This window comes from Fundulus heteroclitus, chromosome 12, assembly GCF_011125445.2.
Source record: "Fundulus heteroclitus isolate FHET01 chromosome 12, MU-UCD_Fhet_4.1, whole genome shotgun sequence".
Taxonomy (NCBI): Eukaryota; Metazoa; Chordata; class Actinopteri; order Cyprinodontiformes; family Fundulidae; genus Fundulus; species Fundulus heteroclitus.
In genome coordinates, this window is record NC_046372.1 from 28,217,737 (window position 1) to 28,240,536 (window position 22,800).

At 39.4% G+C, this 22,800-nt stretch overlaps 2 protein-coding genes across 2 annotated transcripts in view; both read left to right on the plus strand.

Annotated features, from left to right (window-relative positions):
* Positions 1-9,125, plus strand: part of LOC118564781 (arrestin domain-containing protein 4-like) — a 9,919-nt gene extending 794 nt beyond the window's left edge. The window contains 6 exon segments of the mRNA XM_036143851.1: positions 458-518; positions 3,388-3,538; positions 3,952-4,048; positions 4,120-4,238; positions 4,241-4,378; positions 8,907-9,125. Coding sequence (XP_035999744.1) covers positions 458-518; positions 3,388-3,538; positions 3,952-4,048; positions 4,120-4,238; positions 4,241-4,378; positions 8,907-9,125 — 785 coding nt within the window.
* Positions 9,126-11,543: 2,418 nt separating this feature from the next.
* On the plus strand, positions 11,544-18,581 carry LOC118556503 (arrestin domain-containing protein 3-like). Its single transcript, XM_036144393.1, has 6 exons — positions 11,544-11,940; positions 12,039-12,099; positions 12,181-12,328; positions 12,457-12,550; positions 13,235-13,494; positions 16,574-18,581. Exons 1-6 carry the CDS (start codon positions 11,664-11,666, stop codon positions 16,811-16,813), a joined length of 1,080 nt encoding a protein of 359 aa, XP_036000286.1. The 5' UTR covers positions 11,544-11,663; the 3' UTR covers positions 16,814-18,581.
* Positions 18,582-22,800: the final 4,219 nt, after the last annotated feature.

Genomic DNA, 22,800 nt, shown 5'->3' on the forward strand with positions numbered 1-22,800 from the left:
ATGGTTCATTATGTTTCTGTCACAGAGCACTTACATTACTATAACATTATACTTCTTGCACATATTTCTTTTTTTTGCTTTTGCTCCAGTTACCTGCTAAAGGGCATTTGTTTATACTCAATATACCCATAAAATTTATTACAGTTCAAATTGGCTTGGAGATCAAAGTAATTAAAATACTTTGAACTGTGATTTAGATGAGAACAGCTCACTAATGCATTCTCATTCCCTCATTTTGGGACCCCACAGAGAGCTATGTTTTTTGTCTTTTATCTTGTATGAGCTCTCGTAGTGTAATGACTTCTCTCCTTTTTGATGTCTCCTTTGAAAATGCAGCATATCTCAGAAGTCTTACCTTCAATTCTGAATCTATTTGTAAAGAAAAATATATGAATCAATTGTACCCATTTTTTGTAAATCTTTCAAATGTCCTTTTTTCTATTTTATTTTTTTTTAGACTCGAATGTTTTGACTCCAGGAACTCACGTCTATCCATTCTCCTTTCAGTTCCCTAATGAGTAAGAAACACACTGCCTCTCAAAAGTGTACACTCCCCTGGTCAAATGGCTGTGCCCGTATTCACAAAGAATCCTAAGACTAAAAGTAGCTCTTAGTGACATCATTCTAGGAAAAATTTTAGAAGTTCTCATATTTTCAGATTTTTCTCAGAATTTTACCGGTAAGATAAAAATTATTCACAAAGTGTCTCAGGCCCTCAGAGAGCTCCTAAAGTGGAAAAATGTTAGGAGTAGTGAGGAGGACTTTTAGCGAGCCTAAGAGTGTCTTTAACAGGGAAGCTGGTGGAAACAGAGAGAGCTGATTGGCTCATCCACCACCTAGACAGTGGAGGAAATTAGCATATAAATTTTGTAACAATTATACAATTATCAATATGCAAATAAAATAAAGTTCTTAATTCCCATAGAGGGAAATTAAGTAGTTTCAGCGGCCTGACGGGTTAAAGGTGTGGCTCTAGTAACATAATTTTTTGAGGATAAAAAAATATTAGAAAATATATTGAATAATCATGAATAAAAAGTGGAAAATGTACAAGAATATATATAAAAGAGGCAAAAGTATTTTCTGTATTGCATGATAATGTCAGCAGCCTAAGTTGTCATCTACAGGTTCGCTTGTGTGATGCCATCTCTTCGCTTGTGATTGCTGCAGCGCTTCTCACTTTTCAGGCAATAAGACGTGCAAAGAAAACGATGCACTGATACACTTCAAAGTCCGCGTATTAGCATCGTGATCCGGGGACCAATTTACCTTTCAAATCTCCTCTATTCTCCTCCCAGAGTTGTGGGACAGGTGCAATGCTGACCAGTTAAATCTTTTCCATATTCTTTCGGTTGTTTTATCAAATACATTCACTTTATACAAGCAGGCAATCCCAGTGAAACACTGGAGAGCATATTAGATGAAGTAGTAAAACGACTGGTGAGTAAACATAACAATAAGCAAATCAAAAGAATGATGAGGACAAAGTGCGTTTAAACATTTTGATGCTGTGTGACAATCAATTAATTTTCCTGCGTTTCATCATTATGACAAACATTTTTTCATCCAGACTAATTAGTGAATTTCTCTCTTTTGATTATTGGTAACATGTTTGTGTTGTTTTTCTTCTTCTACTATCAAGCAATCACAGCTCTTAGAAGTCAGCATCACACTTAGCAACAGGGTCAACCACACCTCCTCACTAGAATAAAAATCTCCATCGAGTCCTCAGAGTCGCTCTCAGCAGCGATCTGAATACCTCTTAAGTTATGACTCTTAGGTAGATATTTTTAGACAAAGAGAAGCTCTGTGAGAGGACTCAGAGAATCTTTGTGAATATGGGTAAATTATTTTTGTGTTTAAAAGTTTTGACTTTGATAACTCAATTTGAATTTTGTTTCCACATTCTGTTACAACAACTTACCAAAAACAAGGCAAACGTAGAATGAAATTAATAACACAATAGCCATGTTTGGCCCCCTTTTTCACGTTTTGTTGTTGGGTGAAGTGCCTCCTTTAGATTTAAAGAGACAGAACCAAAACGAGTTGCTCTTAAACGCAACTCAGAACATGGGTAAAAAAGGGGAACGTGGGGTTAAATTGATGATGAATTCGGACCACAACATTACAGTTCCACTTTATATAGGCGATAATTGCATTATTTCAATGTAAAAAGGAAGAACTGAAAAGCATGATATGTCCCCTTTAAAGGGAAATAAAAAAGTATAAAACCTTCTACTCCTACAATTAATAGGTTGTTGAGGCACCTTTTGATTCACTTTTGGCATTTAGGCTTCTTGTGTCAACATGCCATACATAAATTACAGAGAATCTGATGATTCGAAAACAAAGTTTAGCTATCCTAGCACGTCTTTCTAGAACGTTTGCACCTTTCATTCATATCATGGCTGACTGAGGAATGAAGGAATTCAGGAATAATTAGAGAAAATATGAGAAAACAGCGACTTTATGGAAGCTCAAAACCTAATAGAGACTGAAATTGGTCAAAGGTTTAATTGGTCAAGGTGCCAAAAAGCTGACAGCAACAATTAAGGAGCTACAGCAATTTCCAAAAGGTGCTGGTTGAGTTTCAAATATAAAATCCATCCCCTGTTTTTCCATAAACCGAAATGAACAGAATTGCAACACAAAATTACTTTCAAGAAAAGCATCCAGACTTGTTTAAAATCTCCTGAAGTTTTATGCAAGGGTGTTATGATTTGATCAAATCAAGATGAATTTCTGGGCTATATTTCATAATGCTAGAAAGTGGAAGAGGGATTTTCAGCATCACTATTTGAGTAAGGTATCCAATCCAAACATCAAAGGAAAGACCTCACGGCAGAGAAAGGTTCAGGGACAACCAAGTAGAACATCAAGTGACAGAAAAACCTGTTGAGTAACCTGAAAAAGGGGAGGTGCAGAGCAGATATGAGAAAGAATTTGATAGATTTGGACAAAGGTAGAGAGAGCAAATATTGTGAAGTTGCCAAATCCTAAAGATTGACTCATTTTCCAGTTTAATCTAAAGGATTCATATGAAAAAACTTCTAAAATAATTTCCCAATTATTTACCATGGTCTCAATTTTTCACATCACAAAAACCTGACATTTCAACAATGTTTTGTACAGATGTGGGAGTCACTTTAGGTAATGCCTGAAGAAACAATTTCCTTATCAAAATTATCAAATACAAGCCTTGCAAGTAAAAATACTATGATAGAGCTTGATATAGTTGCTTATAGAGCTTGATAATGTTCATTTTAAATACAATTACGGGTCCTACCACATGCATTTGCTTTGGTTTTGACTATTTTCAGAAATAGGTGTCAGCTTTTTTCTGCATGACTCTTACTATCACCTGGTCCTTTTGATTTCCACTTTTAGGGGCATTCCTTGCTCCTTCAGCGGCAGACATGGAATGACGTCATACTGCCTGGAGGCTGTTCTGAGCAGAACAATGAAGAGGAACAAGAAGAGCTGGATCCCGATAAGTTTTGCTGCAAAAGCAGACATAAACTCAATCCCTGGGTTGATGGTAAGATCGGATCTCTATTTTCTGTAATAGTTTATGTATTGAAAAAAAAAAGTTTAAAACGCATACAAAATGCAGGCTGGTGAGAATAATCTCAAGGTGCATTTTGACAGCAGGAAGCTTAACCCCAAGAAAAGCTCCTGGTAGGGATGTAGAACAGGAGTCTGGGGTGGAGTTTCGGAGGTCTAAACATTTTGAATTTGTTGTTTTTATAGCATTATTCAGTCATTACATTTTTTAACATAGTCCCCCATCGTCAAGTTTCTGAGAACTTTAGATCTAATGGAGTTTTAAATGACCGTCTTGTTGACAGGCACCTATGTATAAAGAGTGAATAACTCCTCCAGTCAAGTCCAGGAGTCCTATTTTATGAGACACAGATTTAAAAAAGTGTTATAGATTGAGTTGTCTTCTAGGAACCTGTACATGAATCGGTGGAAAAGAAGATGAAAGTTTTCACGTCAGGAAGTGTCGCCATGGATGTTAAACTTGAGCGATCAGGTTTCTTCCAAGGTCAGAGGTCTTCAAAGTGATAATTATTTGTGATAAATCGCCGTTTTGATTCGTTTTTGTTTCTGCCACAGGAGACGACGTGAGCGTTTTAATTAGGATTCAGAACAATTCACCCCACGATGTGAAGCCCAAGTACTCTATATACAGGAAGGACAGTTTCTTGCAGGGGGGGAAGAGAAAATGCGTGACGACAGAGACATAATCAAAGAGGAGGGAACACCCATCCCTCCATCTGCCTCAGAAAACGTTGCAAATGTCTTCACCATTCCCAAAGATCTGCAGCCCTCCATGCTCAGCTGTAGCATCATCAAAGTCGAGTACAGGTTAAAGGTAAGCCGCTCCAACAATGATAATTAGATAGCAGCAATGTGGTCATCAACCTTATGTTACATTGAAGGGTAAAAAAATCACAAAGCAGGACAAACTAATCAAACCTTCTGTATGACTTGTTTAATTGGCAGCAAAGATTAGAGAAACTCTCTCTCATATGAAGGCTGAACACAAGAAGCGGTGTCTCTGTCTGGCACATGTCCTACAGGACTTCTGCTTATTGCGGTCCTACACATACTTCTTAATAAATCAGAATATCCTTAAAAGTTCATTTAGTTCAGTAAATCAAGTCAAACTAAAATCCATACACTAGATTTATAGATTGATCCATTTTGAATGTTTAGTTCAGTTAATTTTGAGGGATTATGACTTAAACAACAAATTAAAACCCCAAATTAAGTTTATTTGAAAATGGTTAACACTACATTAGTCCATTAAAAAATATTTTGAATATCTAATAGCCAGCCAACAAAAAATCCAGCCATTTGCATGAATATTTGCTTCAACGTGTCGTCTCATAGGTCTGTGGCTTTTCCGAGGTGTTAAGGAATTAATAGGAATTTTACATAGAACAAATAAAAAATATTTTACTACAGGAAATGTTATGTTATGACCAAGACAACTGAGGGGGAAGACATGTCAGTTGTGTTGCAGGTTTGTTAGTAAAAATCTGGATGTTGACAAATGGCCGCATCATTTCATATATCAATGAAAGTTGAGTGGAAGGAAAATATAGGCCCGTTTACACTACACCTAAAAACCAAGCCATGCCGAGGACCGGTTCCGAGCTTGGTCCAGTTAACTGAGATAAATGCAGCCGTTTACACACAAGAGTTATCTCGGTTATCTTGGTTCTTGGTTGCTCCTCGCCTCCTAGTGGCAATGTGCGGTACTACCGCTCTCTGGGATTGAAGGCGGGACCGAGCAAATCAAAATGGTGGCGCCCGTCACATTCAGGATGTTTTTGTTAGACAGAGTCGGCTTTGGGACGTGGATAAGACAAATGAACGTCTAATAAGGATTTACAGACGCAGGAAACAAACAACAGACGCTGAGTTTCATAAGCAGAGTCATCACTGGAAAACCGTGTGGCACGGTAAGGAAGCTAGTATTATTATGAATGTCTGAAATTTGTCTGAATGGAGTGTGAATCGGGACGTGCAGCCAGACACGCCGGGAAACCCGCTGACAGTCAGCTGACTGTAAGGGGATGACGCGGTCTGCTCATGCGCTCCTCGTTATCAGGGAACCGGGCCAAATAAAACCAGGCCGAGACCTACTAGGGAACTGGTCTGCAGTTAGCGCGGTCCGGTTATCGTTAGCGCGGTCTGGTTCAGTCTGCTGACCGTTTACACACAAGAGTTATCTCGGTTACCGAGCTCGGACTGGTCTCGGCTCGGTTAAAAAAGTGTAGTGTAAACGGGCCTTTTGGTAAGAACTGCTGCACAAGCAACAACAAAGCTTCGTGAAGATTCTGATGTGCAGCCAGAGCAACCACACGCATACATTCGGTCCACTATGTATCCCAGGCATTGGCTGCAGCTGTTGTCTACCACGCAGCATCAGACACAAGGTCAGCCACTTCTTATGTGGGCTAAGAAGAACAGAGGACTGCCCTGCTGGTCAGTGATTTAAAGTCCTCTAGTGATTTGAAAGTAACATTTGCATTTTAACAATATCACAGAGTCTGGAGGGAGAGAGTGGAAAAAGAACCCAAATCCCTTGGAGTCCAGTGTGAGATGATTTGTGGAGCCATGCCATCTGCTGGTATTGGTCCTCGGTGTTTTATCAAGTCCAAACTGGCCATTACTACGCAGTACCAACGGCATTATAAAGAGACAGATCAACCAGTCATTGATGTTTTTTCAGAGAACCCACACATACAGAGGGAGAAAATAATTACTCCATACATGTAGAGCCCACGGTGAGATTCAAACCCAGGACTGCAAGACAGTAGGCAATAGTACTGACAACAATTCCACTGGACAGCCCTAAAACTCCAAAATAAAACACAAAACAATTTATTGAATATCTATTAATTATTATCTTAAGAGGAAAAAGAGAGACAACAGACCCTATAATGCAGATGAGCCAGGCGTGTCTAAAGTGTGGCCTGGGGGCCATTTGCGGCCCCTGTGCTGATTTTGTGCGGCCCTCCAACTGCATTTAGAGAAACATTTGGCCCACCAGCACTTTTTACTTTTAATTAGGGCAAAAACACTACAGAAAAGTCAAGATGTTACAATTGAGTAAAACACAAAACATTTGTGTTTAATAATCACGCATTTTATATGCTCTTTAATTTCATAGTAAATAGGGCTACAGCTAACCAATGACTTCTGCATAGATGCAGATTTGTTTATTTAAAATGATCATATTCTGAAGAGCAGGTAAAACAAAAAAATCACAGTAATTGTTTGCTTGTTATTTTTTTGTACACATTTTTTGGCCCTTGAGTTCTTGGCCCACGAGCCAAAAAATGTGGACACCCCTGAGATAAGCTGAAGCTGTTAAAGCATCCAATGCTTCCTGAACACCTCAGCAGAACCAGAGCCAGATTACCTCCCTGCAGCGCTGCATAATTTGTGCTGTCATTCCAAGGGAGACTTAATCTTAATATTCTGTACAGTGCAGGGATGTAATTTTCACTGGTTTCACATTTTTGCATTAAAGCGCCTTTTTATTGGTTCCATGTAACATTCAGACTTTCTGAGAAAATAAATTAGGTTTTTATGATCATTGAAATAAACTGAAATAAACGCCTGTGCTAAATGCTTTGTGGGTCGTAGATCTTTACATTATCTGTTTTTGAACTAACTGAAAAAAGGACATTTTTAGTTGATATTAGCACTATAACAAATTGTGGAGTAGCTCTACATGTTGTCTGAATGCTCGTTATCTCCTTGCACAACAGTAACATGTTACTAGTGCATGGTTTGTGCAGTGATAGTAGATCTATTTATGGGTTAAGCTAATCATTATCAAACCACTACTCACTTTAGAGCTGATTTATGGCCACGTTCCTTTCTAAGCAACAAGACAATTTAGTAATCTTTGAAAGAAGTCCTGATCAAAAGATTTCCAGGCCAATCAGCTTTGAACAACACCTCCACGAAGCCCAATCAGCATCCAGAGTTAATCTTAAAAGGTTTTTATATCCACGACTACAGCTCAAGCAGATCGTCTCGCCAACCAGCAGTCTATGGACTGAACAAACTTCGTCTATCTCCACCCCACCACCAGTTTCAGGCCTTGGGAGGGGTGGGGGACTTCTTTAATATGCATAAGCAGGTGTTCTCATACAACTGCTTATGCATATTAAAGTAAAATCCAGCGCTAATGTTTCCTGCCTCGGTCTGAGCGCCAAAGTCTTAAAATAATTGTATCAATTGTCTTTTTCTTTCCGTGTGAGTTTTTCAGATTGAAATGGAGTTTGTAGTCGCTGGGGAAAAAAGCATGTAAGCATGATATGATTTAAGTATGTTATTTTGAGCAAGCATTCAGAAAAAAACGAGGCAGAGGGCTGGTCTTAGAAACCTGTGAGAAAAAAATCCTTTAGTCCATAATTTTCTATTCGGGAAGTTTTAAGCCAATAGGTCTTTGGAGCTTAAATACTGTGTTCTTTATGTCACTGCTATAGTTGACAAGAAATATATTTTTTGTCTTCTTTTTTTACCGATCTGTCTGTTAAGCTGAGGAGTATTTTCTAACTCAGTGATTCATGGGTCTAACCTTAAAACCCAGAAGAACCGGGCTGGTCTTGACCAAGACCACTTTAAAACAAAATCAGGTCTTGAAGAATTGTTTAAACCTCTGCAGCTTGCAGTAGGTTGAACTATGCTGGGAACAGATGGAAAATGCATTGAGTTAATCAACGTGGTGATATTCATTAATGGATCCTTGGTACGTGGAGTAGAAGAGGGTGGAGTCGGGATCTAATGGTACAAAGTGTATTTATTGACTGTGTTTAGTTGTACTGTAACCCCTCCATTCACAATGGTTATCAATCAGCAATCAATTGGGTTTTATGTATAGCAATTTGAAACATTGCAAAATTGTCTTTGTATACATTTTTCTTTTGCTTATTCTCATTCTTTGCCCCTGCAATATTTGAGGTAAACATTCTCATTTATTCAGGTGGTCTTAAGGCTCCAAAGGTTAAAAAAATATTGCCACTGTCCCTTCATCAGAGGTAAATGTCATCTCCTGCTGACAATGGCATCGCGAACTGGCCATTGGACTTTTTTAAACCTTTCATATTTTTCTCCTGCTGCCTTTATAAACGAGGCTTCTTGGATGAGAAGGGAAATGTTTGACTGTCCCGTTCACGTTGCAGACATTACTGGTATTATTGCAACAATTTTTAATGCTCTGGAGTATTTTAAATGGACAGCAAACTCTAATGTAATACTGCATTTGTGTAGCTAAAACTGAAAGCCTTCATGGTTACAAACTTCAGCTGTTTTGATTATCTCTTTGAAGATTTTGACAGCGACATTGAAGTAACAACCTTTTTTTCCCCCAACAGGTCTACCTTGATGTGAAGCATGCTTTAGACCCAGAGATTAAAGTTAATATAGTCATCCTGCCAGCCTCTGAAGTGCCTTCTGTGGAACCTGCTGCCGACTTCATAAATGGCTCACAGGGGAACTGTGGGAATCCTGACCATCCAGACAGGGGCTTTGCACGTCCATGTCCACCAGCAGAGCCCTCGACTTCTAGTGGTCCTACCTATGGGGCAATTTGAACGAACCATCCTTGGAATGATGTGTCCTATTAATATTAAACATGATGAAAAGACAATTATAGCTGCTTTTAAAGGTTAAAAACGAACAACTAACATACCAGATTGACACAATTTTACATAAATATTCTATTTCTTACATAATTTCTGTGTTTTAACTTTATCTCTGTCATTAATAATAGATCATATAGTAATGCTCTATCACAAATTTGGATAATAAATATATTACAAAGACTTTAAATTGTGTGTGTGGTTTTCTTTATTGGCTAATATAATATAATTAGTTACCTCAACTCCAAAATATCAAGTTCAAACAATAATTATGAATTCAGTAACTTAAGCAATCTATCTTTCAGAGTTGAAAAGTCTTTCCCTAAAGTTGAGTTAACTTGTTTTGAAGACAACAGCTACCTTCATAATTTTGGTTCTAGTTAGTTCAGTTCATTGGATGTCTTAGAGGTTCTTTACTCATGATTAAGAACTGGGCTGTGTATGAAGAAAACAAACTAACCAAATCTGACAGGGTGATCAAACTGTGTGGGTCTGATTTGTTTGGTCAAACCTTCTAGCCATTCACAGATTCTTTTAAATGCTTTTTTAAATTGTAAAGAAGAAAACTAGGATTATTCACACAAAACAACTTTAAGACAGATTAACAGGCCAGGCTGCACTAGAATACAAATTCTGGTGATGGTTGACATGTTTGTTAAATGTTGATGAAGATGAAAAAAGGGGGAATGTGAAGAAAAACAGATATTCATGGCACTGGGAATATAAGAACTGTATACTGCATTTCTAACAGTACCTTGTGGTCTTAATATTGTTCACAATGTTATTAAGATGACAATATAGTTGCAATATAAAGTACAGGCCTTCAGACAGACATCTTTTTGAGTGCAACACTCAAACTTGGTGGACTTAAGAACACCAGTTGCGTAGGTTAAAACATGTTGTGGCTCGATCTAAAAGGTGCGGCACAAACATTTTGAAGAGACCTGGAGCATTTCTCGTAGGTCAACGGTCAAATCTGGAGTGTTTGTTTAGACTACAGGGTATCGACAGTTAATGGATGGTCTCATTCATTATGCTTCTATGAAGAAATCTAAATGTTTGGATTTTAGCGGGCCAATTCAGATCTCATCTACAGGTAAAAATGCAAAACCTGTAGAATGAATGACCAGTCATTCAGAGAGTTTTAGAATCCAGGGTTTCAGGTTTGACAGCAACCAGGCGCCATGGATGGCTCACCCCGAAGGTGATTTGTATTTCTAAACAACCCCAGAGCCTCTGTTGATATTCCAAAGGTTTGTCCAAGGAGGACCTGGGATAACCTGTAAATTAGGTTTGTCCCATAAAGTTGTTTCACAATTTTTAATTTTGTTAACAGCTATGTGTTCACTAGTTTCTACCTCCGTGTATTTGATTAATTCAGTTCATTGCTGACTTTTTCAGATATGGAAAGGTGATTTTTCCCACCTCCCGCCTTATTTTTCATAAAAGGCAACAAGCATAAACAGGAAAGAAAACCAAAATAAATGGAAATAGAGGGCAATTAAAACTTTAAAAAAATATATGCATATACAATTTAACAGAATTAACAAGAGATATGAACATTTTTACTGGCAGAAATAATAATGACTGTAGAATGGGAGAAAATTGCAGAGCACAGGTAAATAGGGATACAAATTGTTGAATGTGCATATTGACAATTCTTTGTAACTTATTGTGACTTGTACATCTAAAGCTTATTTGAAAAATGTTGGCCTAACTGACCTTTATGAAACACGTCAAATGTTATATTGCCTTAAGCTTGTGTCTATTTTGTGGTGTTATTATGCTCTTGTCTTATTTTCTCTGGTATACTTTATGTTAAAGGGGGCATATCTTGTTATGCAATTCTTCCTTTTCACATTAAAATCATTAAGTTGACATCTATGGATTTAAATGGAACAGCAATGCTTTGGTCTAAATTCCTCATTCATTTACCCCCACATTCCCCCTTTTTGACTGCTCTTCTGCGTTGCGTTTGAGAGCAACTGATTCTGGCGCCGTCTCTTTAAATCTAATATATGTCAATATTTGGCAAAAAAGGTAGACGAGCAAAAGCAAAAACATCATGATATTTATCAGTGAGTAAATTTAGAGGTATAGCAAAAAGGAAACACAATGTAAAAGGAAATTTCCCATTTCACTGGCAGTGCATGCTAAAGAGAAACCTGGAACCTGTTACAAGGAATCTGTCATGTCACTCTGGCATAAACTTAAAAAAAAATAATCATGATGATGAAGCCTGATGATGACAACAAATTTATCATTAGCTCAGTTTCTTGGCATGATAACGTCGTAGTTGGAATGTTTTTTTCCAGAAAATAAGTCTCATCTGGTATGCAGGCAATCCACACTGAAGTCATCTGCAGGCATGATGCAATAGAAACAGGTTTTGCTGGATTTCCAAGCTTCCCTAAATGCTGTGGACTAAATTTGTTAGGCACACTTTCAGAGTAAGTTTCACCATGGTTTGTGGTCCCCACTCTGCTGAAAATGACCATCAAAAACTTTCAAATCGAATATGACGCCATCAACAGCAAGAACATTTTCACAAATGGAGACACTATCAATGGACGGATCATCCTGGAAGCCTCTAAAGAAACGAGAATCCAGTCACTTGCTTTTATTGCCAAAGGAAAAGCTCGGGTTCAATTTAGCGAACATTACGGGCTATTGGGAAAAGTCAACCCAGAAATTTCAGAGGACTACTCGTATAAACAGAAATATTACCGAATGAAGCAGCATATCTTGAAAGAAACAAGACAAAATGGTGACGTATACATTTAAGTTTAAAGAAAGTTATTTATTTTCCCTAATTTGATGTGTTGATAATGCTGAATAAAACAAAACGTGTCTCTTTTTTTTCAGAGAGAGAAATTATTGGGAAAGGACGACACGTATTTCCTTTCAGTTTTAGGATCCCGGAAAGGTACTCTCTCTTTAATTGCCTCACATTTCATATTTTATTTCTTTGCAGATTTTAAACCTTGTAATTTTTTTAAATTAACAGAAGATTGCCTTCATCCTTCTCCTCAATATTTGGCCAAATTATTCACACCTTAAAAGCCACACTTAAACAGTCAATGGTGCCAGCGAAAAAAGCTAAAACCCACTTCACATTTGTCTCCAAAGCAGAGATGAATTTACCAGGGATCACGGTAAGAAAGAAAATAGAGTTATACAAATACTGATACAATTTTATGAATGAAGGGTTGTTTTAGCAAACCAGACCATCATCCTGCATCATTTAATGTATGCAAACTACCATGTTGAAATGTCTTCTCAGGTTCCTCAACATAAAAGCAAGGAGAGAAATATTGCTTTAAGCTCTGGAATAGTTTTATTGGATGTCTACACAAGGCAGATGGGATACAAAGCTGGTAAATACTATCTCCCTTTATTCTTAAAAACAACCTTAGACTGTGGCGGTTCTTGTCCTTGCATGGTTGTGGCGGTAGGGGGTCTGGTGCCTATCTCCACCAGATAAGCACCATCTGGTGGAGATAAGTGCCTATCTCCCACTATCTACACAATGAAGACAGGTTGCTTCTTACTTAGTGGAGAAAAAAATATATATTGTGATTTTTGAATAAATCTGAACAAAAATTGATAATCTTTTGCTCAAAATCAAACTGGATAATTCTGGCTCAGCTCAGAAAAAAAAGCCTGTCATTTCAGATTTTTTGCTGCTTAGATAATTTTTTTTGCTAAATTTATTGAAAATAAAGGTTTTAAAAGCAAATACTACCGAAACATACAAACTACTGAAATACAATGATTTGCAAATCCTTTTAATCTCTATTGAAATGAACACACTACAAAGACAAGTTATTCAATGTTCAAACATTTTTTTTTACAATGGGGGGGAAACAGCCTCCCTATCAACAGTGTAACCATTCACTTTCGGACAGTAACACCCCAACCGCCCCAAAATAATGAAATGTCCCCGCTTTCATTTTTTTTTTCTGCAGCCGACTCTGCACAGGGCTGAAATTGAACAGTTTTATTAAACTTCAAAAAAGTTAAATAATGTTTAAACAGACCATCTTTTTTCGGTTGGACAGGTGATGACCTCCGTGTCACAACTAAAATCACCAATCTTTCAAATCGTTCAGTCAACGCCAGATTTGTACTGGACAAGAAAAAGACGTACAATGGAGGAGACTATCTAAAAGTTGAAAAGCACAACATCCTTCAGGAAAAAGCTGGTGCTGTTAAGTCATGGGGTGGCACAGAAGTCGTGACAAAGGTGTTTACCATCCCCAGAGATCTACCTCCATCCATTTTGGTTTGTCCTATCATCAAGCTGGAGTATAGGCTGAAGGTAAGCTTCACCAGTAGATCTATTCACTTGTTTGTAAATTATGCTTAATTACATTATCATCCAATTTCCATGTGTACTGTACAAATATTTATGTAGCTAGTGACAGCAAAATTAAAAGCAAAGCCATTACCATTAAAAAAGGCACGGCAGCCATGCTGCAGGTAAAAAGAAACAACTCAATAGTCTTCATTGATTTTCTCTTAGAATCCCAAAATACATGTATAATTCTTTTTAAAAATGTTTAAAGTATTTGATAATTGTTCATTAATCATGAAAATGCACTTCTAGTGAAGCTCTCAAGTGGTTTTAATCTTGTGATTAAAACCACTTGTGATAAAAACAGTTTTCTTCACTGGAACCAGTGAGGGCCCACGAGGAGGGCTCCAAAGATCAATCCTTGGACCTGTAATGTTTTCTTTGTATGTCACCTTATCACCTTAATGCCCCTTTTATAAAAATGTTGTGTATCTTTTCATTGTAAGCTGCATTGTTGGAAGCAGCGTTGCCCAGCAGCAAGAAGGTCCTGCAATTAGATCCTAGCCTGGGATCTTTGTGCATGGAGTTTACATGTTGTACCACATTGCATATGTTATCTCCGGGTACTCCGTCTTCATCCAACAGTCAAGAAAATATGACTGTGAGGTTATTTGGTCTCTCTAAATTCCCCTTAGCTCTGAGTGTGTGTTTATGCAGAGTTGCGCGTCTCTGTGTTGTTCTCCGACTCTTGCCCAATCTCTGCTAGAGATCGGCACCAGGCTCTTGTGACCCTTGAAGGATAATACATGCAGACAGAAGATGGTGATGCTGCTGATGACATATGAGTTTGTCTGTCTAACAAGATTAATGAAATTCCAACATTTTACACCATTGCTTGTCAGATGTTATTTGCTGCCTCCTAGTTTTCTTTAAGGGAACGGTGGAGAATTTTAAGGGAGGTACTATGAAAATATCGTTAATTTGTAGCTGAAGGGAGTAGCTCAGCTGTAGAAAGAGGAAGAAAACCTGAAAATGCGTTAAAGCTTGCACAAGTTCTGTTAGGATCCCTGATAAAGAGGACTTCAGCCAAATAAAACAAAACAAGCTAAAGATTTTCATTCGGATGCAATTTTGAACTTTTTCACACTTTTAGATGGCACAGTTGTTTCATTTTTCATAGAGTCCAGTTCCTCATTTGTAAGTTTACAATGTAACCATGTCGAAAGTAGACCAGACATCTAAACAGGATTTCCACAAACACAATGAAGAAAGTGAGTAAAAAAGTAAACATGGTGGACTTAATAATTAACTTTTTATGAGTACCAGCATATTATGGTGGTAATGGAAATTAAATGGCAAATAAGGCTTTAAAGGAGGCAATAAACAGAAAGAAAAAGGAGAAGAGCAACAGCATGTGTTTACTGGGGCCATGGAAGGTTGGCGTGATAATTAAAGTTAGTGGACTGAATTTATATAGCACGTTTCTAGTCATACCGACCACTCAAAGCATTTTACACTTTATCCACATTCAGCCAGTCGCACTCACTGATGCACACACATTCATACACCAATACGCAGATCCATGGGCAACTTGGGGTTAAGAGCCTTGCCCAGGGGCACAATGACACATGAAGCTGGAGTCGAACCCGATTGCAAGACAACTACTCTACAGTAGTCCACTGTTCTGACCACTATGAGATCATAACAGCAGCAGCAGCAGTCAGGATGTTCCTGCACAGCACCACCAGGTGGACTACGTCCTGTCCATACTTCCCGCACCGGGACTGGACCAGGTCAGTTGTCCCTAACCTCTGGTGGGGAGGGGAGGGGGAGGTGGCAGGACCCCCAACAAGCCCTCAAATTATGGAGAATTAATTTCTTTTAATAGGACTGGTTGTGAAGAAAACTGTAGTCGTAACATTTAACTTACGTATATCAAACTGTTTATTATTCTTTTCGTCCTAATTCTTGCGATAGTAGGAAAGATGCATGCATCAAATTAATAAATCAATCTTTATCTTAAATACATTTTTTTTTCTTATGTCATTTGTAATTATTGAATGAATATTTTTACTTCATGGCCATGTGTTAAAGACATCATGAATTTATTTTATCACTATTTTGAAAGGCAATCTGGAGGGGCTGTGCGGGTGTAAGGGTTTGTTTTGTGAGACTCAACAGCAATTAGCAAGTATTTCATGGTGGGCTTTAGCACACCAAGCAAGAAAGTCATTTAAAAAATGTCAATTTTCAAAGAGGGTCAAAGGTTTGGTCCCACCTTTGTCATTCAATGGCTTTTTCTTAATGCTATTACTTTCTACATAGTGAAGACATCATGTCTGTCTCCTTAGCTATGAATCAGCATATTTAGTTGTCATTGCAAATTTTGTATTTATTTATTTGATGGCATGAGAGGCTTATTTTAATTTTTTTACAAAGTAGTCTAACAGGAAATGGGGTTTGAGAGAGGGGGAAAGACATGCGGTAAAGGACCTCAGGCGAGAATTGAACCCGGGTCAGACGCGAAGAGGACTAAAGCCTCTGTATATGGGTCATGCTCACCTGCACCAGCAGTGGACTGCCACTGTGGGGCACCTGGGGACCATTCTGGGGCTAAAGGTCTTGCAGAGGGACTTGGCAGTCTGCAGTGGTAGAACTGGAAAACTTGCAGCCTTTCCAAGACACAAGCGCCCCGCTCTAACCACTATGTCACCACTCCACCAGACAGACTTGTTGTGATGATACGTATGTGTTATTTAAATTTTTGTGTCAGTGCACTGTAAAATCCTCAGAAGTCATTTACACATCATTAGACCTCTTCTTTTTACTTGTGTTGCAACAATGCATTGTTTTTTTGTTTTTTTGTATGATTTTTTTTCATTGTTTGCTCATAGTTTATATTGCCCATACCTAAGGCCGCTCATTTTACACAAGACACTTTGCAATAAAGATTTTAAAAGTCCAATATAAATAAATGTTTACTTATTTTTTTTCCGGTTTTAAATTAAAAATGGATGATGGATTATTTGAAAAAAAAAAATGAAAACTGAAACATGTCTTCATCTTTTTCTCTATTACTCATTTAGATTTTTTTTTCTTACAGGTATATCTTGACATCACATTTGCTTCAAAGATGGTGCTTAAACTCCCCATCGTCATCTTGCCTGAGCTGTCAGATGAAAATCTCTTACCTCCTTCCAGTGGCTTCAGATATGAAGAGATTGGAACCTCGTATGATCCTGCCTGGATCACTGGACCACAGCCTATTGATCCTCCACCCCCATATGAAGCAGCTGCATTGTACCCCTTGTTCCCTTCTTCAGATTATACAACTGCGTTTTAAACGGCTGCTTTACCGGGAGATGCAGGGATGTTTGGATGATGGAGACGCAGGACTGTCAAACTAGTCTTCTTCACTTTAACACTTATGCATTGACAGCCGTCCATGCCGGTTCCTGCATATGTAAGCAAAAGCGCATTGTTTCGAAATATTTACATTTTCCTAGACACTGTTTTTTTTTAAATATGGTCCCATATGAAGGCAGCAACAGTGTTACATTTTTTGTTACATTTCTTACATCCACAAATATGAATAACCTTAAAACACCAAGATTATGATGTTCCAGGGTCTATATGACCCGTTCTGCTGTGTCGCACCTTGCTCAGTGCTATCCCTCCATCCATCCTCTAACCTGATATCTTGAAGTTCTCAGATCTAGCCACTAAATGCTACCTTTGACAAAGTGGAGCACCTTCTTATCAGGACTTAGATGATGCTGAGGGATTAGAATTTCTGCTAAACAAAGGTTCGTTTCATTTCGAAAGACAAAGCTTTCCAGACGACACTCAAATCTAACTGGGTTTAAGAACAAAGGAGTTTCAACCTTTGTAGGTCCATTTGGATAAAATCTAACAGCTGGCTTTCAATCTGGTTTGCAGTGAACATAACATATTCTTTTTTTATATTATAGTAATTACACTAGAGGCCATGCTGACACAAAATGCCTCTATTGCTCTTGCAAACATGCTGGAATTTTCTAAGTGTAAGGGCAGAGAGCTGTAGCAGAACTTTTATAAAGCTGACATTGACAAAATGAGATTAAAAAGGTAGGTCCTAGATCAGGGGTGTGCAAAGTGTGGCCCAGGGGCCATTGGTGTTCCTTGGAAAAAAAATGTGTGGCCTCCAACCACAATTCAAGAATATCTTTTTTTATTAAAGGTAGTGTGCAATTTTTCCAAGAGTTTCACTAAGTCCCTTTTTGAGTAACTACACATGCGCAAGACCCTCTTACCTGGTCTTCTGCTCCTCAAGGTGTGAAAAAAATCTCACGAATTTGAGGGACAGAGGAGAGTGAAAGCAGGACCAAAACTCTTTTGCAGGCCTGTAAAAAGGTTTTACAGGCCTGCATCTCTCACAGACATCGATTATTCTAACTTCCTATTTCTGAATACATGATATATTATCTACTGTAAGGATGGAAGGAAAAAAACAAAAACATTTTCTGAACAGGATTACCAACTATAGCTTTAAGGCAAACATCACAGACCCCTTTTTCACAACTAAAATTATTTTAAGTGCAGTTTGAAATATTGCAGGGTTATCTTATGGCTCAGCAGGTTAAAAAGAAACAAATGCATTATTAAATCATTGTGAATTTATAATTAAGAAAACAATGACTCCAGAGTACTTTCAATAGGCCAATTTTGTCCCTGTGGTAAAACGTTTGGACACCACTGCTCTAGCTTAGGTTGGAAAATGATATTCTCTAAAATGTTCAGCAATCTAAACTCAAAAACGGAGGTAAAGCACTTTAGCTGTAGATGCTTTATTTCCACTGTTTAATTACTATAAAGGGCCTCATTTGTCACTCACAGTTTGGAATAAAAATCAAAACATTGTTTTTCTGTTTTCAATTAGAATTTTGTTGGTCACTTTAAAACTGTTTATCATTTTTTTAAATTTATTTATTAATTTTACTATATTATATTTAACCCAATTTTTACCAAATTGTTGTATTGTATTGCTTTGTATTGCTCTTGGTTTGATTACATTTATGTTACACCCTTGTAATTTAATGAGTTTTGTAAATAAAAAGACATTCTTAAATTGACTTAATAAATACAATTTGAATGTCTTATTCTGGGAACACGTGTTGCAGCAAGAGCTTGTTTGCAGGGAATTAGTGGTAACAGAATGAGTTAAAACATTTCAAGGTTTAATCACTAAAGGCACTTGGCTGTTCATTTGTTTCATGTGATATGTTGTAATATTTGTACAATTTGCAGCAGAAGCATGGTTATGTTTCCCCCTTTAGTCCAAAAGCTTCTGTTTCTAAATTAATAGAGATACAACCAAGTGTGTTCACTATTGTTTTCCAGCGCTGCCTTACCTCTCCTGGGCCTGGAGTTCATTAAAGCTCCACAGGTGGCCACTGGGATCCTCTTAAACTCCTCCCTGACGACACCACTGGGCTGCTGGATGTGAGAAACCTTCTGCTCCTTTTGCTGCAAGGCAGTGGTTGTCTTGGAGGTGTGTCCGGGGTCATTATCATGTTGGAACACTGCCCTACGGCCCAGTTTCTGAAGGGAGGAGATCAGGCTCTGCTTTAGTTTGTCATCATACATGTTGACATTCATGGTTCCCTCAATGAACTACAGCTCCCCACAGCCAGCAACACCCATGCAGCCCCAAACCACGACACCCCTACCACCGTACTTGACTGTAGCCAAGACACACTTTCCTTTTTACTCCTCACCTAGTTGCCGTCATACACGCTAGACACACTTTGAACTACGTAGGTTTATCTTGTCATCAGATCTCAGGACATGGTTACAGTAATCCGTGACCTTAGTCTGCTTGTCTTAAGCAAACTGTTTGCAGGTTTTATTGTTCATTAACCTTAGAAGAAGCTTCCCTCTTGGAAAGTTTGAGGCAGTGTGCGTCATATGATCTGAGTACAAGCACCCATCTTCTTAGGTCGACCATGGTGAGACCTTTTCTGAGTGGAACCAGTTCTGTTAAACCACTGTATGATCCTGGCCACCGTGCTGCAGCTCAGTTTCACAGTAGCTAATGGCTAATAGACCCCTTGCATCTGACGTCACAGTCACGTGATCGGGGGTGCGCGCCTCCATCTTGGTGGGCAGGCTAGCCTGACAGCCCATCTACTACATGACAAAACGGGTGATTTAGAGCGTACTTTTAGTTAGTTTATTTTTGGAATCTAAACAATGCCTACGACTTGTTGTGCTCCCGGTTGCACAGAGAGGCATTCCAAATCGTTGGATGTACGTTTCTGTCGTTTACCGAAGGATGAGGAAAGAAGAAAGAAATGGATATTTTCAATGAAAAGAGCGCAGGCAGACCCTCCCAATGGACTGGGGGAGCCAACATACTACGACAGAATTTGCAGTCTACACTTCATCTCCGGTAAATTACAACTTAATTCGGCTCTATTCATTGTTCTACTTAAATAGCGGCGGAGGGGAGGTAGCTATCGCTACACGGGCCGGAGAAGCGGCCCGTGTAGCGATAGCTACCTCCCCTCCGCCGCTGTCTGAAGCAGCAACAGCGGCTTCTCCGGCCCGTGTAGCTGTTGCTGCTTCAGACAGCGGCGGAGGGGAGGTAGCTATCGCTACACGGGCCGCTTCTCCGGCCCGTGTAGCTTCAGACAGCGGCGGCTCTCCGGCCCGTGAAGCGATCGCTACACGGGCCGGAGAGCCGCCGCTGTCTGAAGCTACACGGGCCGGAGAGCCGCCCGTGTAGCTTCAGACAGCCGCCGCTGTCTCCGGCGGCGGAGGCAGCAGCCGCGGCAGCGGAGGCAGCAGCCGCGGCGGCTCTCCGGCGACGGAGGCAGCAGCCGCGGCGGCGGAGGCAGCAGCCGCGGCGGCTGCGGCGGCTCTCCGGCCCGTGTAGCGGAGAGCCGCCGCTGTCTGCTGTCTCCGCCGCCGCGGCTGCTGCCTCCGCCGCCGGAGAGCCGCCGCTGTCTGGAGCAGCACCCGCTTCCTGCTGCTCCAGACAGCGGCGGCTCTCCGGCCAGTGTAACGATCGCCATCTCCCCTCCGCCCGTTCACGGGCGCTAGTACGTCTGTGTTTACGCTGCAATGTCGCCGACACCCCCACCCATTTTAAAAAGACAAAAACACCAAAATAATCCGTAGTGAGTGATGTTTTTTTAACCTACCGGGCGGGTCTTCCTCTCTGCTTTGTGCTGTTGCACAAACATGTCTGAACATACATCCATCCATTTTCTGACCCTCTTAATCCCTTATGGCGTCGCGGGCGTTTGCTGGAGCCTTTTTCCTGATATAAAATAATTGCAGCCGTCTAGTGGTTTCAGGGGCTTTCGTGCTCTCTTTTCCGTACTGGCCTGCGTGTTTATAAAGCAGCTGTGTCGCTGTACGAAACCCTTGGCCAGCATTTCACAGACTCGCTCCGTCCCTTCAGGCTTCTGTTGTGTAGATCTGGCAATCTGATACCATCAACCATCAACTTACTCTTAAAACGATCTTGTGATACGTTATCTAAAGAAGAAAAATACCTGGAGAACTCTCATTTCGTCAAATGGCGTGCCAACCAATATGGCCGCCACGCAAGGGGTTCTGGGTAACGGAGTCACGTGGTTGCAAGGGGTCTATAGGACAGAATCTGGACATTTTCACTTAGCAGGTATTTACTTTTGTTGGTTTTGACATTGATGGCTGTGTGTAGACTTATTTTGTTGAGACAGAAAATTCACCCCATTTACAAAAATTAAACAGGTGTACTCACTTTTGTGACACACTGTATTGGGCATCAAGTGCAGGTATTTCCATCACAGTTGGTGTGTTAGAAGCAGGAACAAGGGACAAGAGCAAGGATTTGAGCGATCTAAAAGGGTCAAATTGTAATGGCCAGAAGACTGGGTCAGAGTGTCTGCATAACCGGAGCTCCTGTTGGGTGTTCCCAGTCTGGTTTATCAGGGTTTATCTAACATCCTCTAAGGAAGGAACAATGCTTCACCCTTGAATGGGTCATGGTCAGCCAACGCCCACTGGTCTGATCCAACAGACAAGCTGCTGTAGCTCAGATTAATAGCTGGTTCTAATAGGAAGGTGCTTAATTACACCGTGGATTGCTGATCACCGTGTATTGGTGTCCATCCTTATTATAATGTTATACCTCATTGATGTATTTCAAAATTATTATTGTCACATTGTTGTCAGCAAATCCCACCCCATTCTTGCTTTAAGCAGCTCCTGAATGTCATGAAGAAAATTAGAAAATATGGAAGAAAATCAAGGAAGCATAACATATCTTAACTTTTTTAAACTGAAAAAAGACCTTTGATTATACAAGATCAAAATGAGTAATTTTGCACTTGAAAATATGTAATATATAATATGTAAGCTATTTTGAATTATCCAGAAAACTAATTTTTTGAATTTGATTCTCCTCACTTTCTCAATGGAACATTTTGCCCAGTATGCTTGGCAACGCTGCTCTCTATTGGTGCTTTTCTGTCATTGCATATGTAAATTCCTTATTTGACACAAAAGTAACAGTAAATAAATATGTCCCTAATAATACATTTGGCCTTTTCTGCTCAGTGTTTAACCCTGTCACTCTTGTAGACATAGCGATTGGCTGAGCCTTTACCGTGATTAACTGTATGTGAAAAAATCTGCTAATAGTGCCATTATTTTTTCTCCCACACATAGAGAGTACTCCTGGGTCAGTGCTGCGGTGCTCCTTTTGTCATGATCCATAATTGTGTTTTGTTCCCATTTGTGTAGTATTTAGGCCCTTTGTGTTTCAATTCTGTATATATTACCATCCTTGGTGCCCTGGTTAGATTCTAGCCCCAGCTGCTTTGAATTCCATTGTTTATACTCACGTGGTTTTCATGCAGCTCACCACGTCTCCGCAGTATTTAAGTTCCTGGTTTGTATTTCTTCTCTGCTGGATTCTCCTGTCGCTGCCTCCTGTGTGGGTCCTTGCATCTTGTAAGTGGTCACTTTCATCATTAAAACATTTCTTCATGAAGCGTCTGCCTCAGTAGCAATTTAGTTCTGCAACAACCTCAAAACATGACACTTTTTGTCACCATCATACTGTTTACATCGGCTACCAATAGATAGCCAATAGGATTTGTTAAAATTCTCACAATAACATCCAGACCACTGAACAGCCAGATCCTAGGTGACTTATCTTCTTACAAAATATCGCTGCTGCTGCTCCCTTTCTTTGCTCTAAGGCTTCCAGTTGTTGGACCAGACTTGTCACGTATTTTGACTGTAAAAAGAAAACAAAAAACCCTTATACTCATCTCCAAATAAAACAATATACAC

Coding starts and splice junctions, on each gene's coding strand:
- LOC118556503 (XM_036144393.1), top strand. CDS start 11,664: ATGACCATCAAAAACTTTCAAATCGAATATGACGCCATCAACAGCAAG. Junction 12,100..12,180: donor AGTTTTAGGATCCCGGAAAG/GTACTCTCTCTT, acceptor TTAAATTAACAG/AAGATTGCCTTCATCCTTCT. Junction 12,551..13,234: donor GCAGATGGGATACAAAGCTG/GTAAATACTATC, acceptor TCGGTTGGACAG/GTGATGACCTCCGTGTCACA.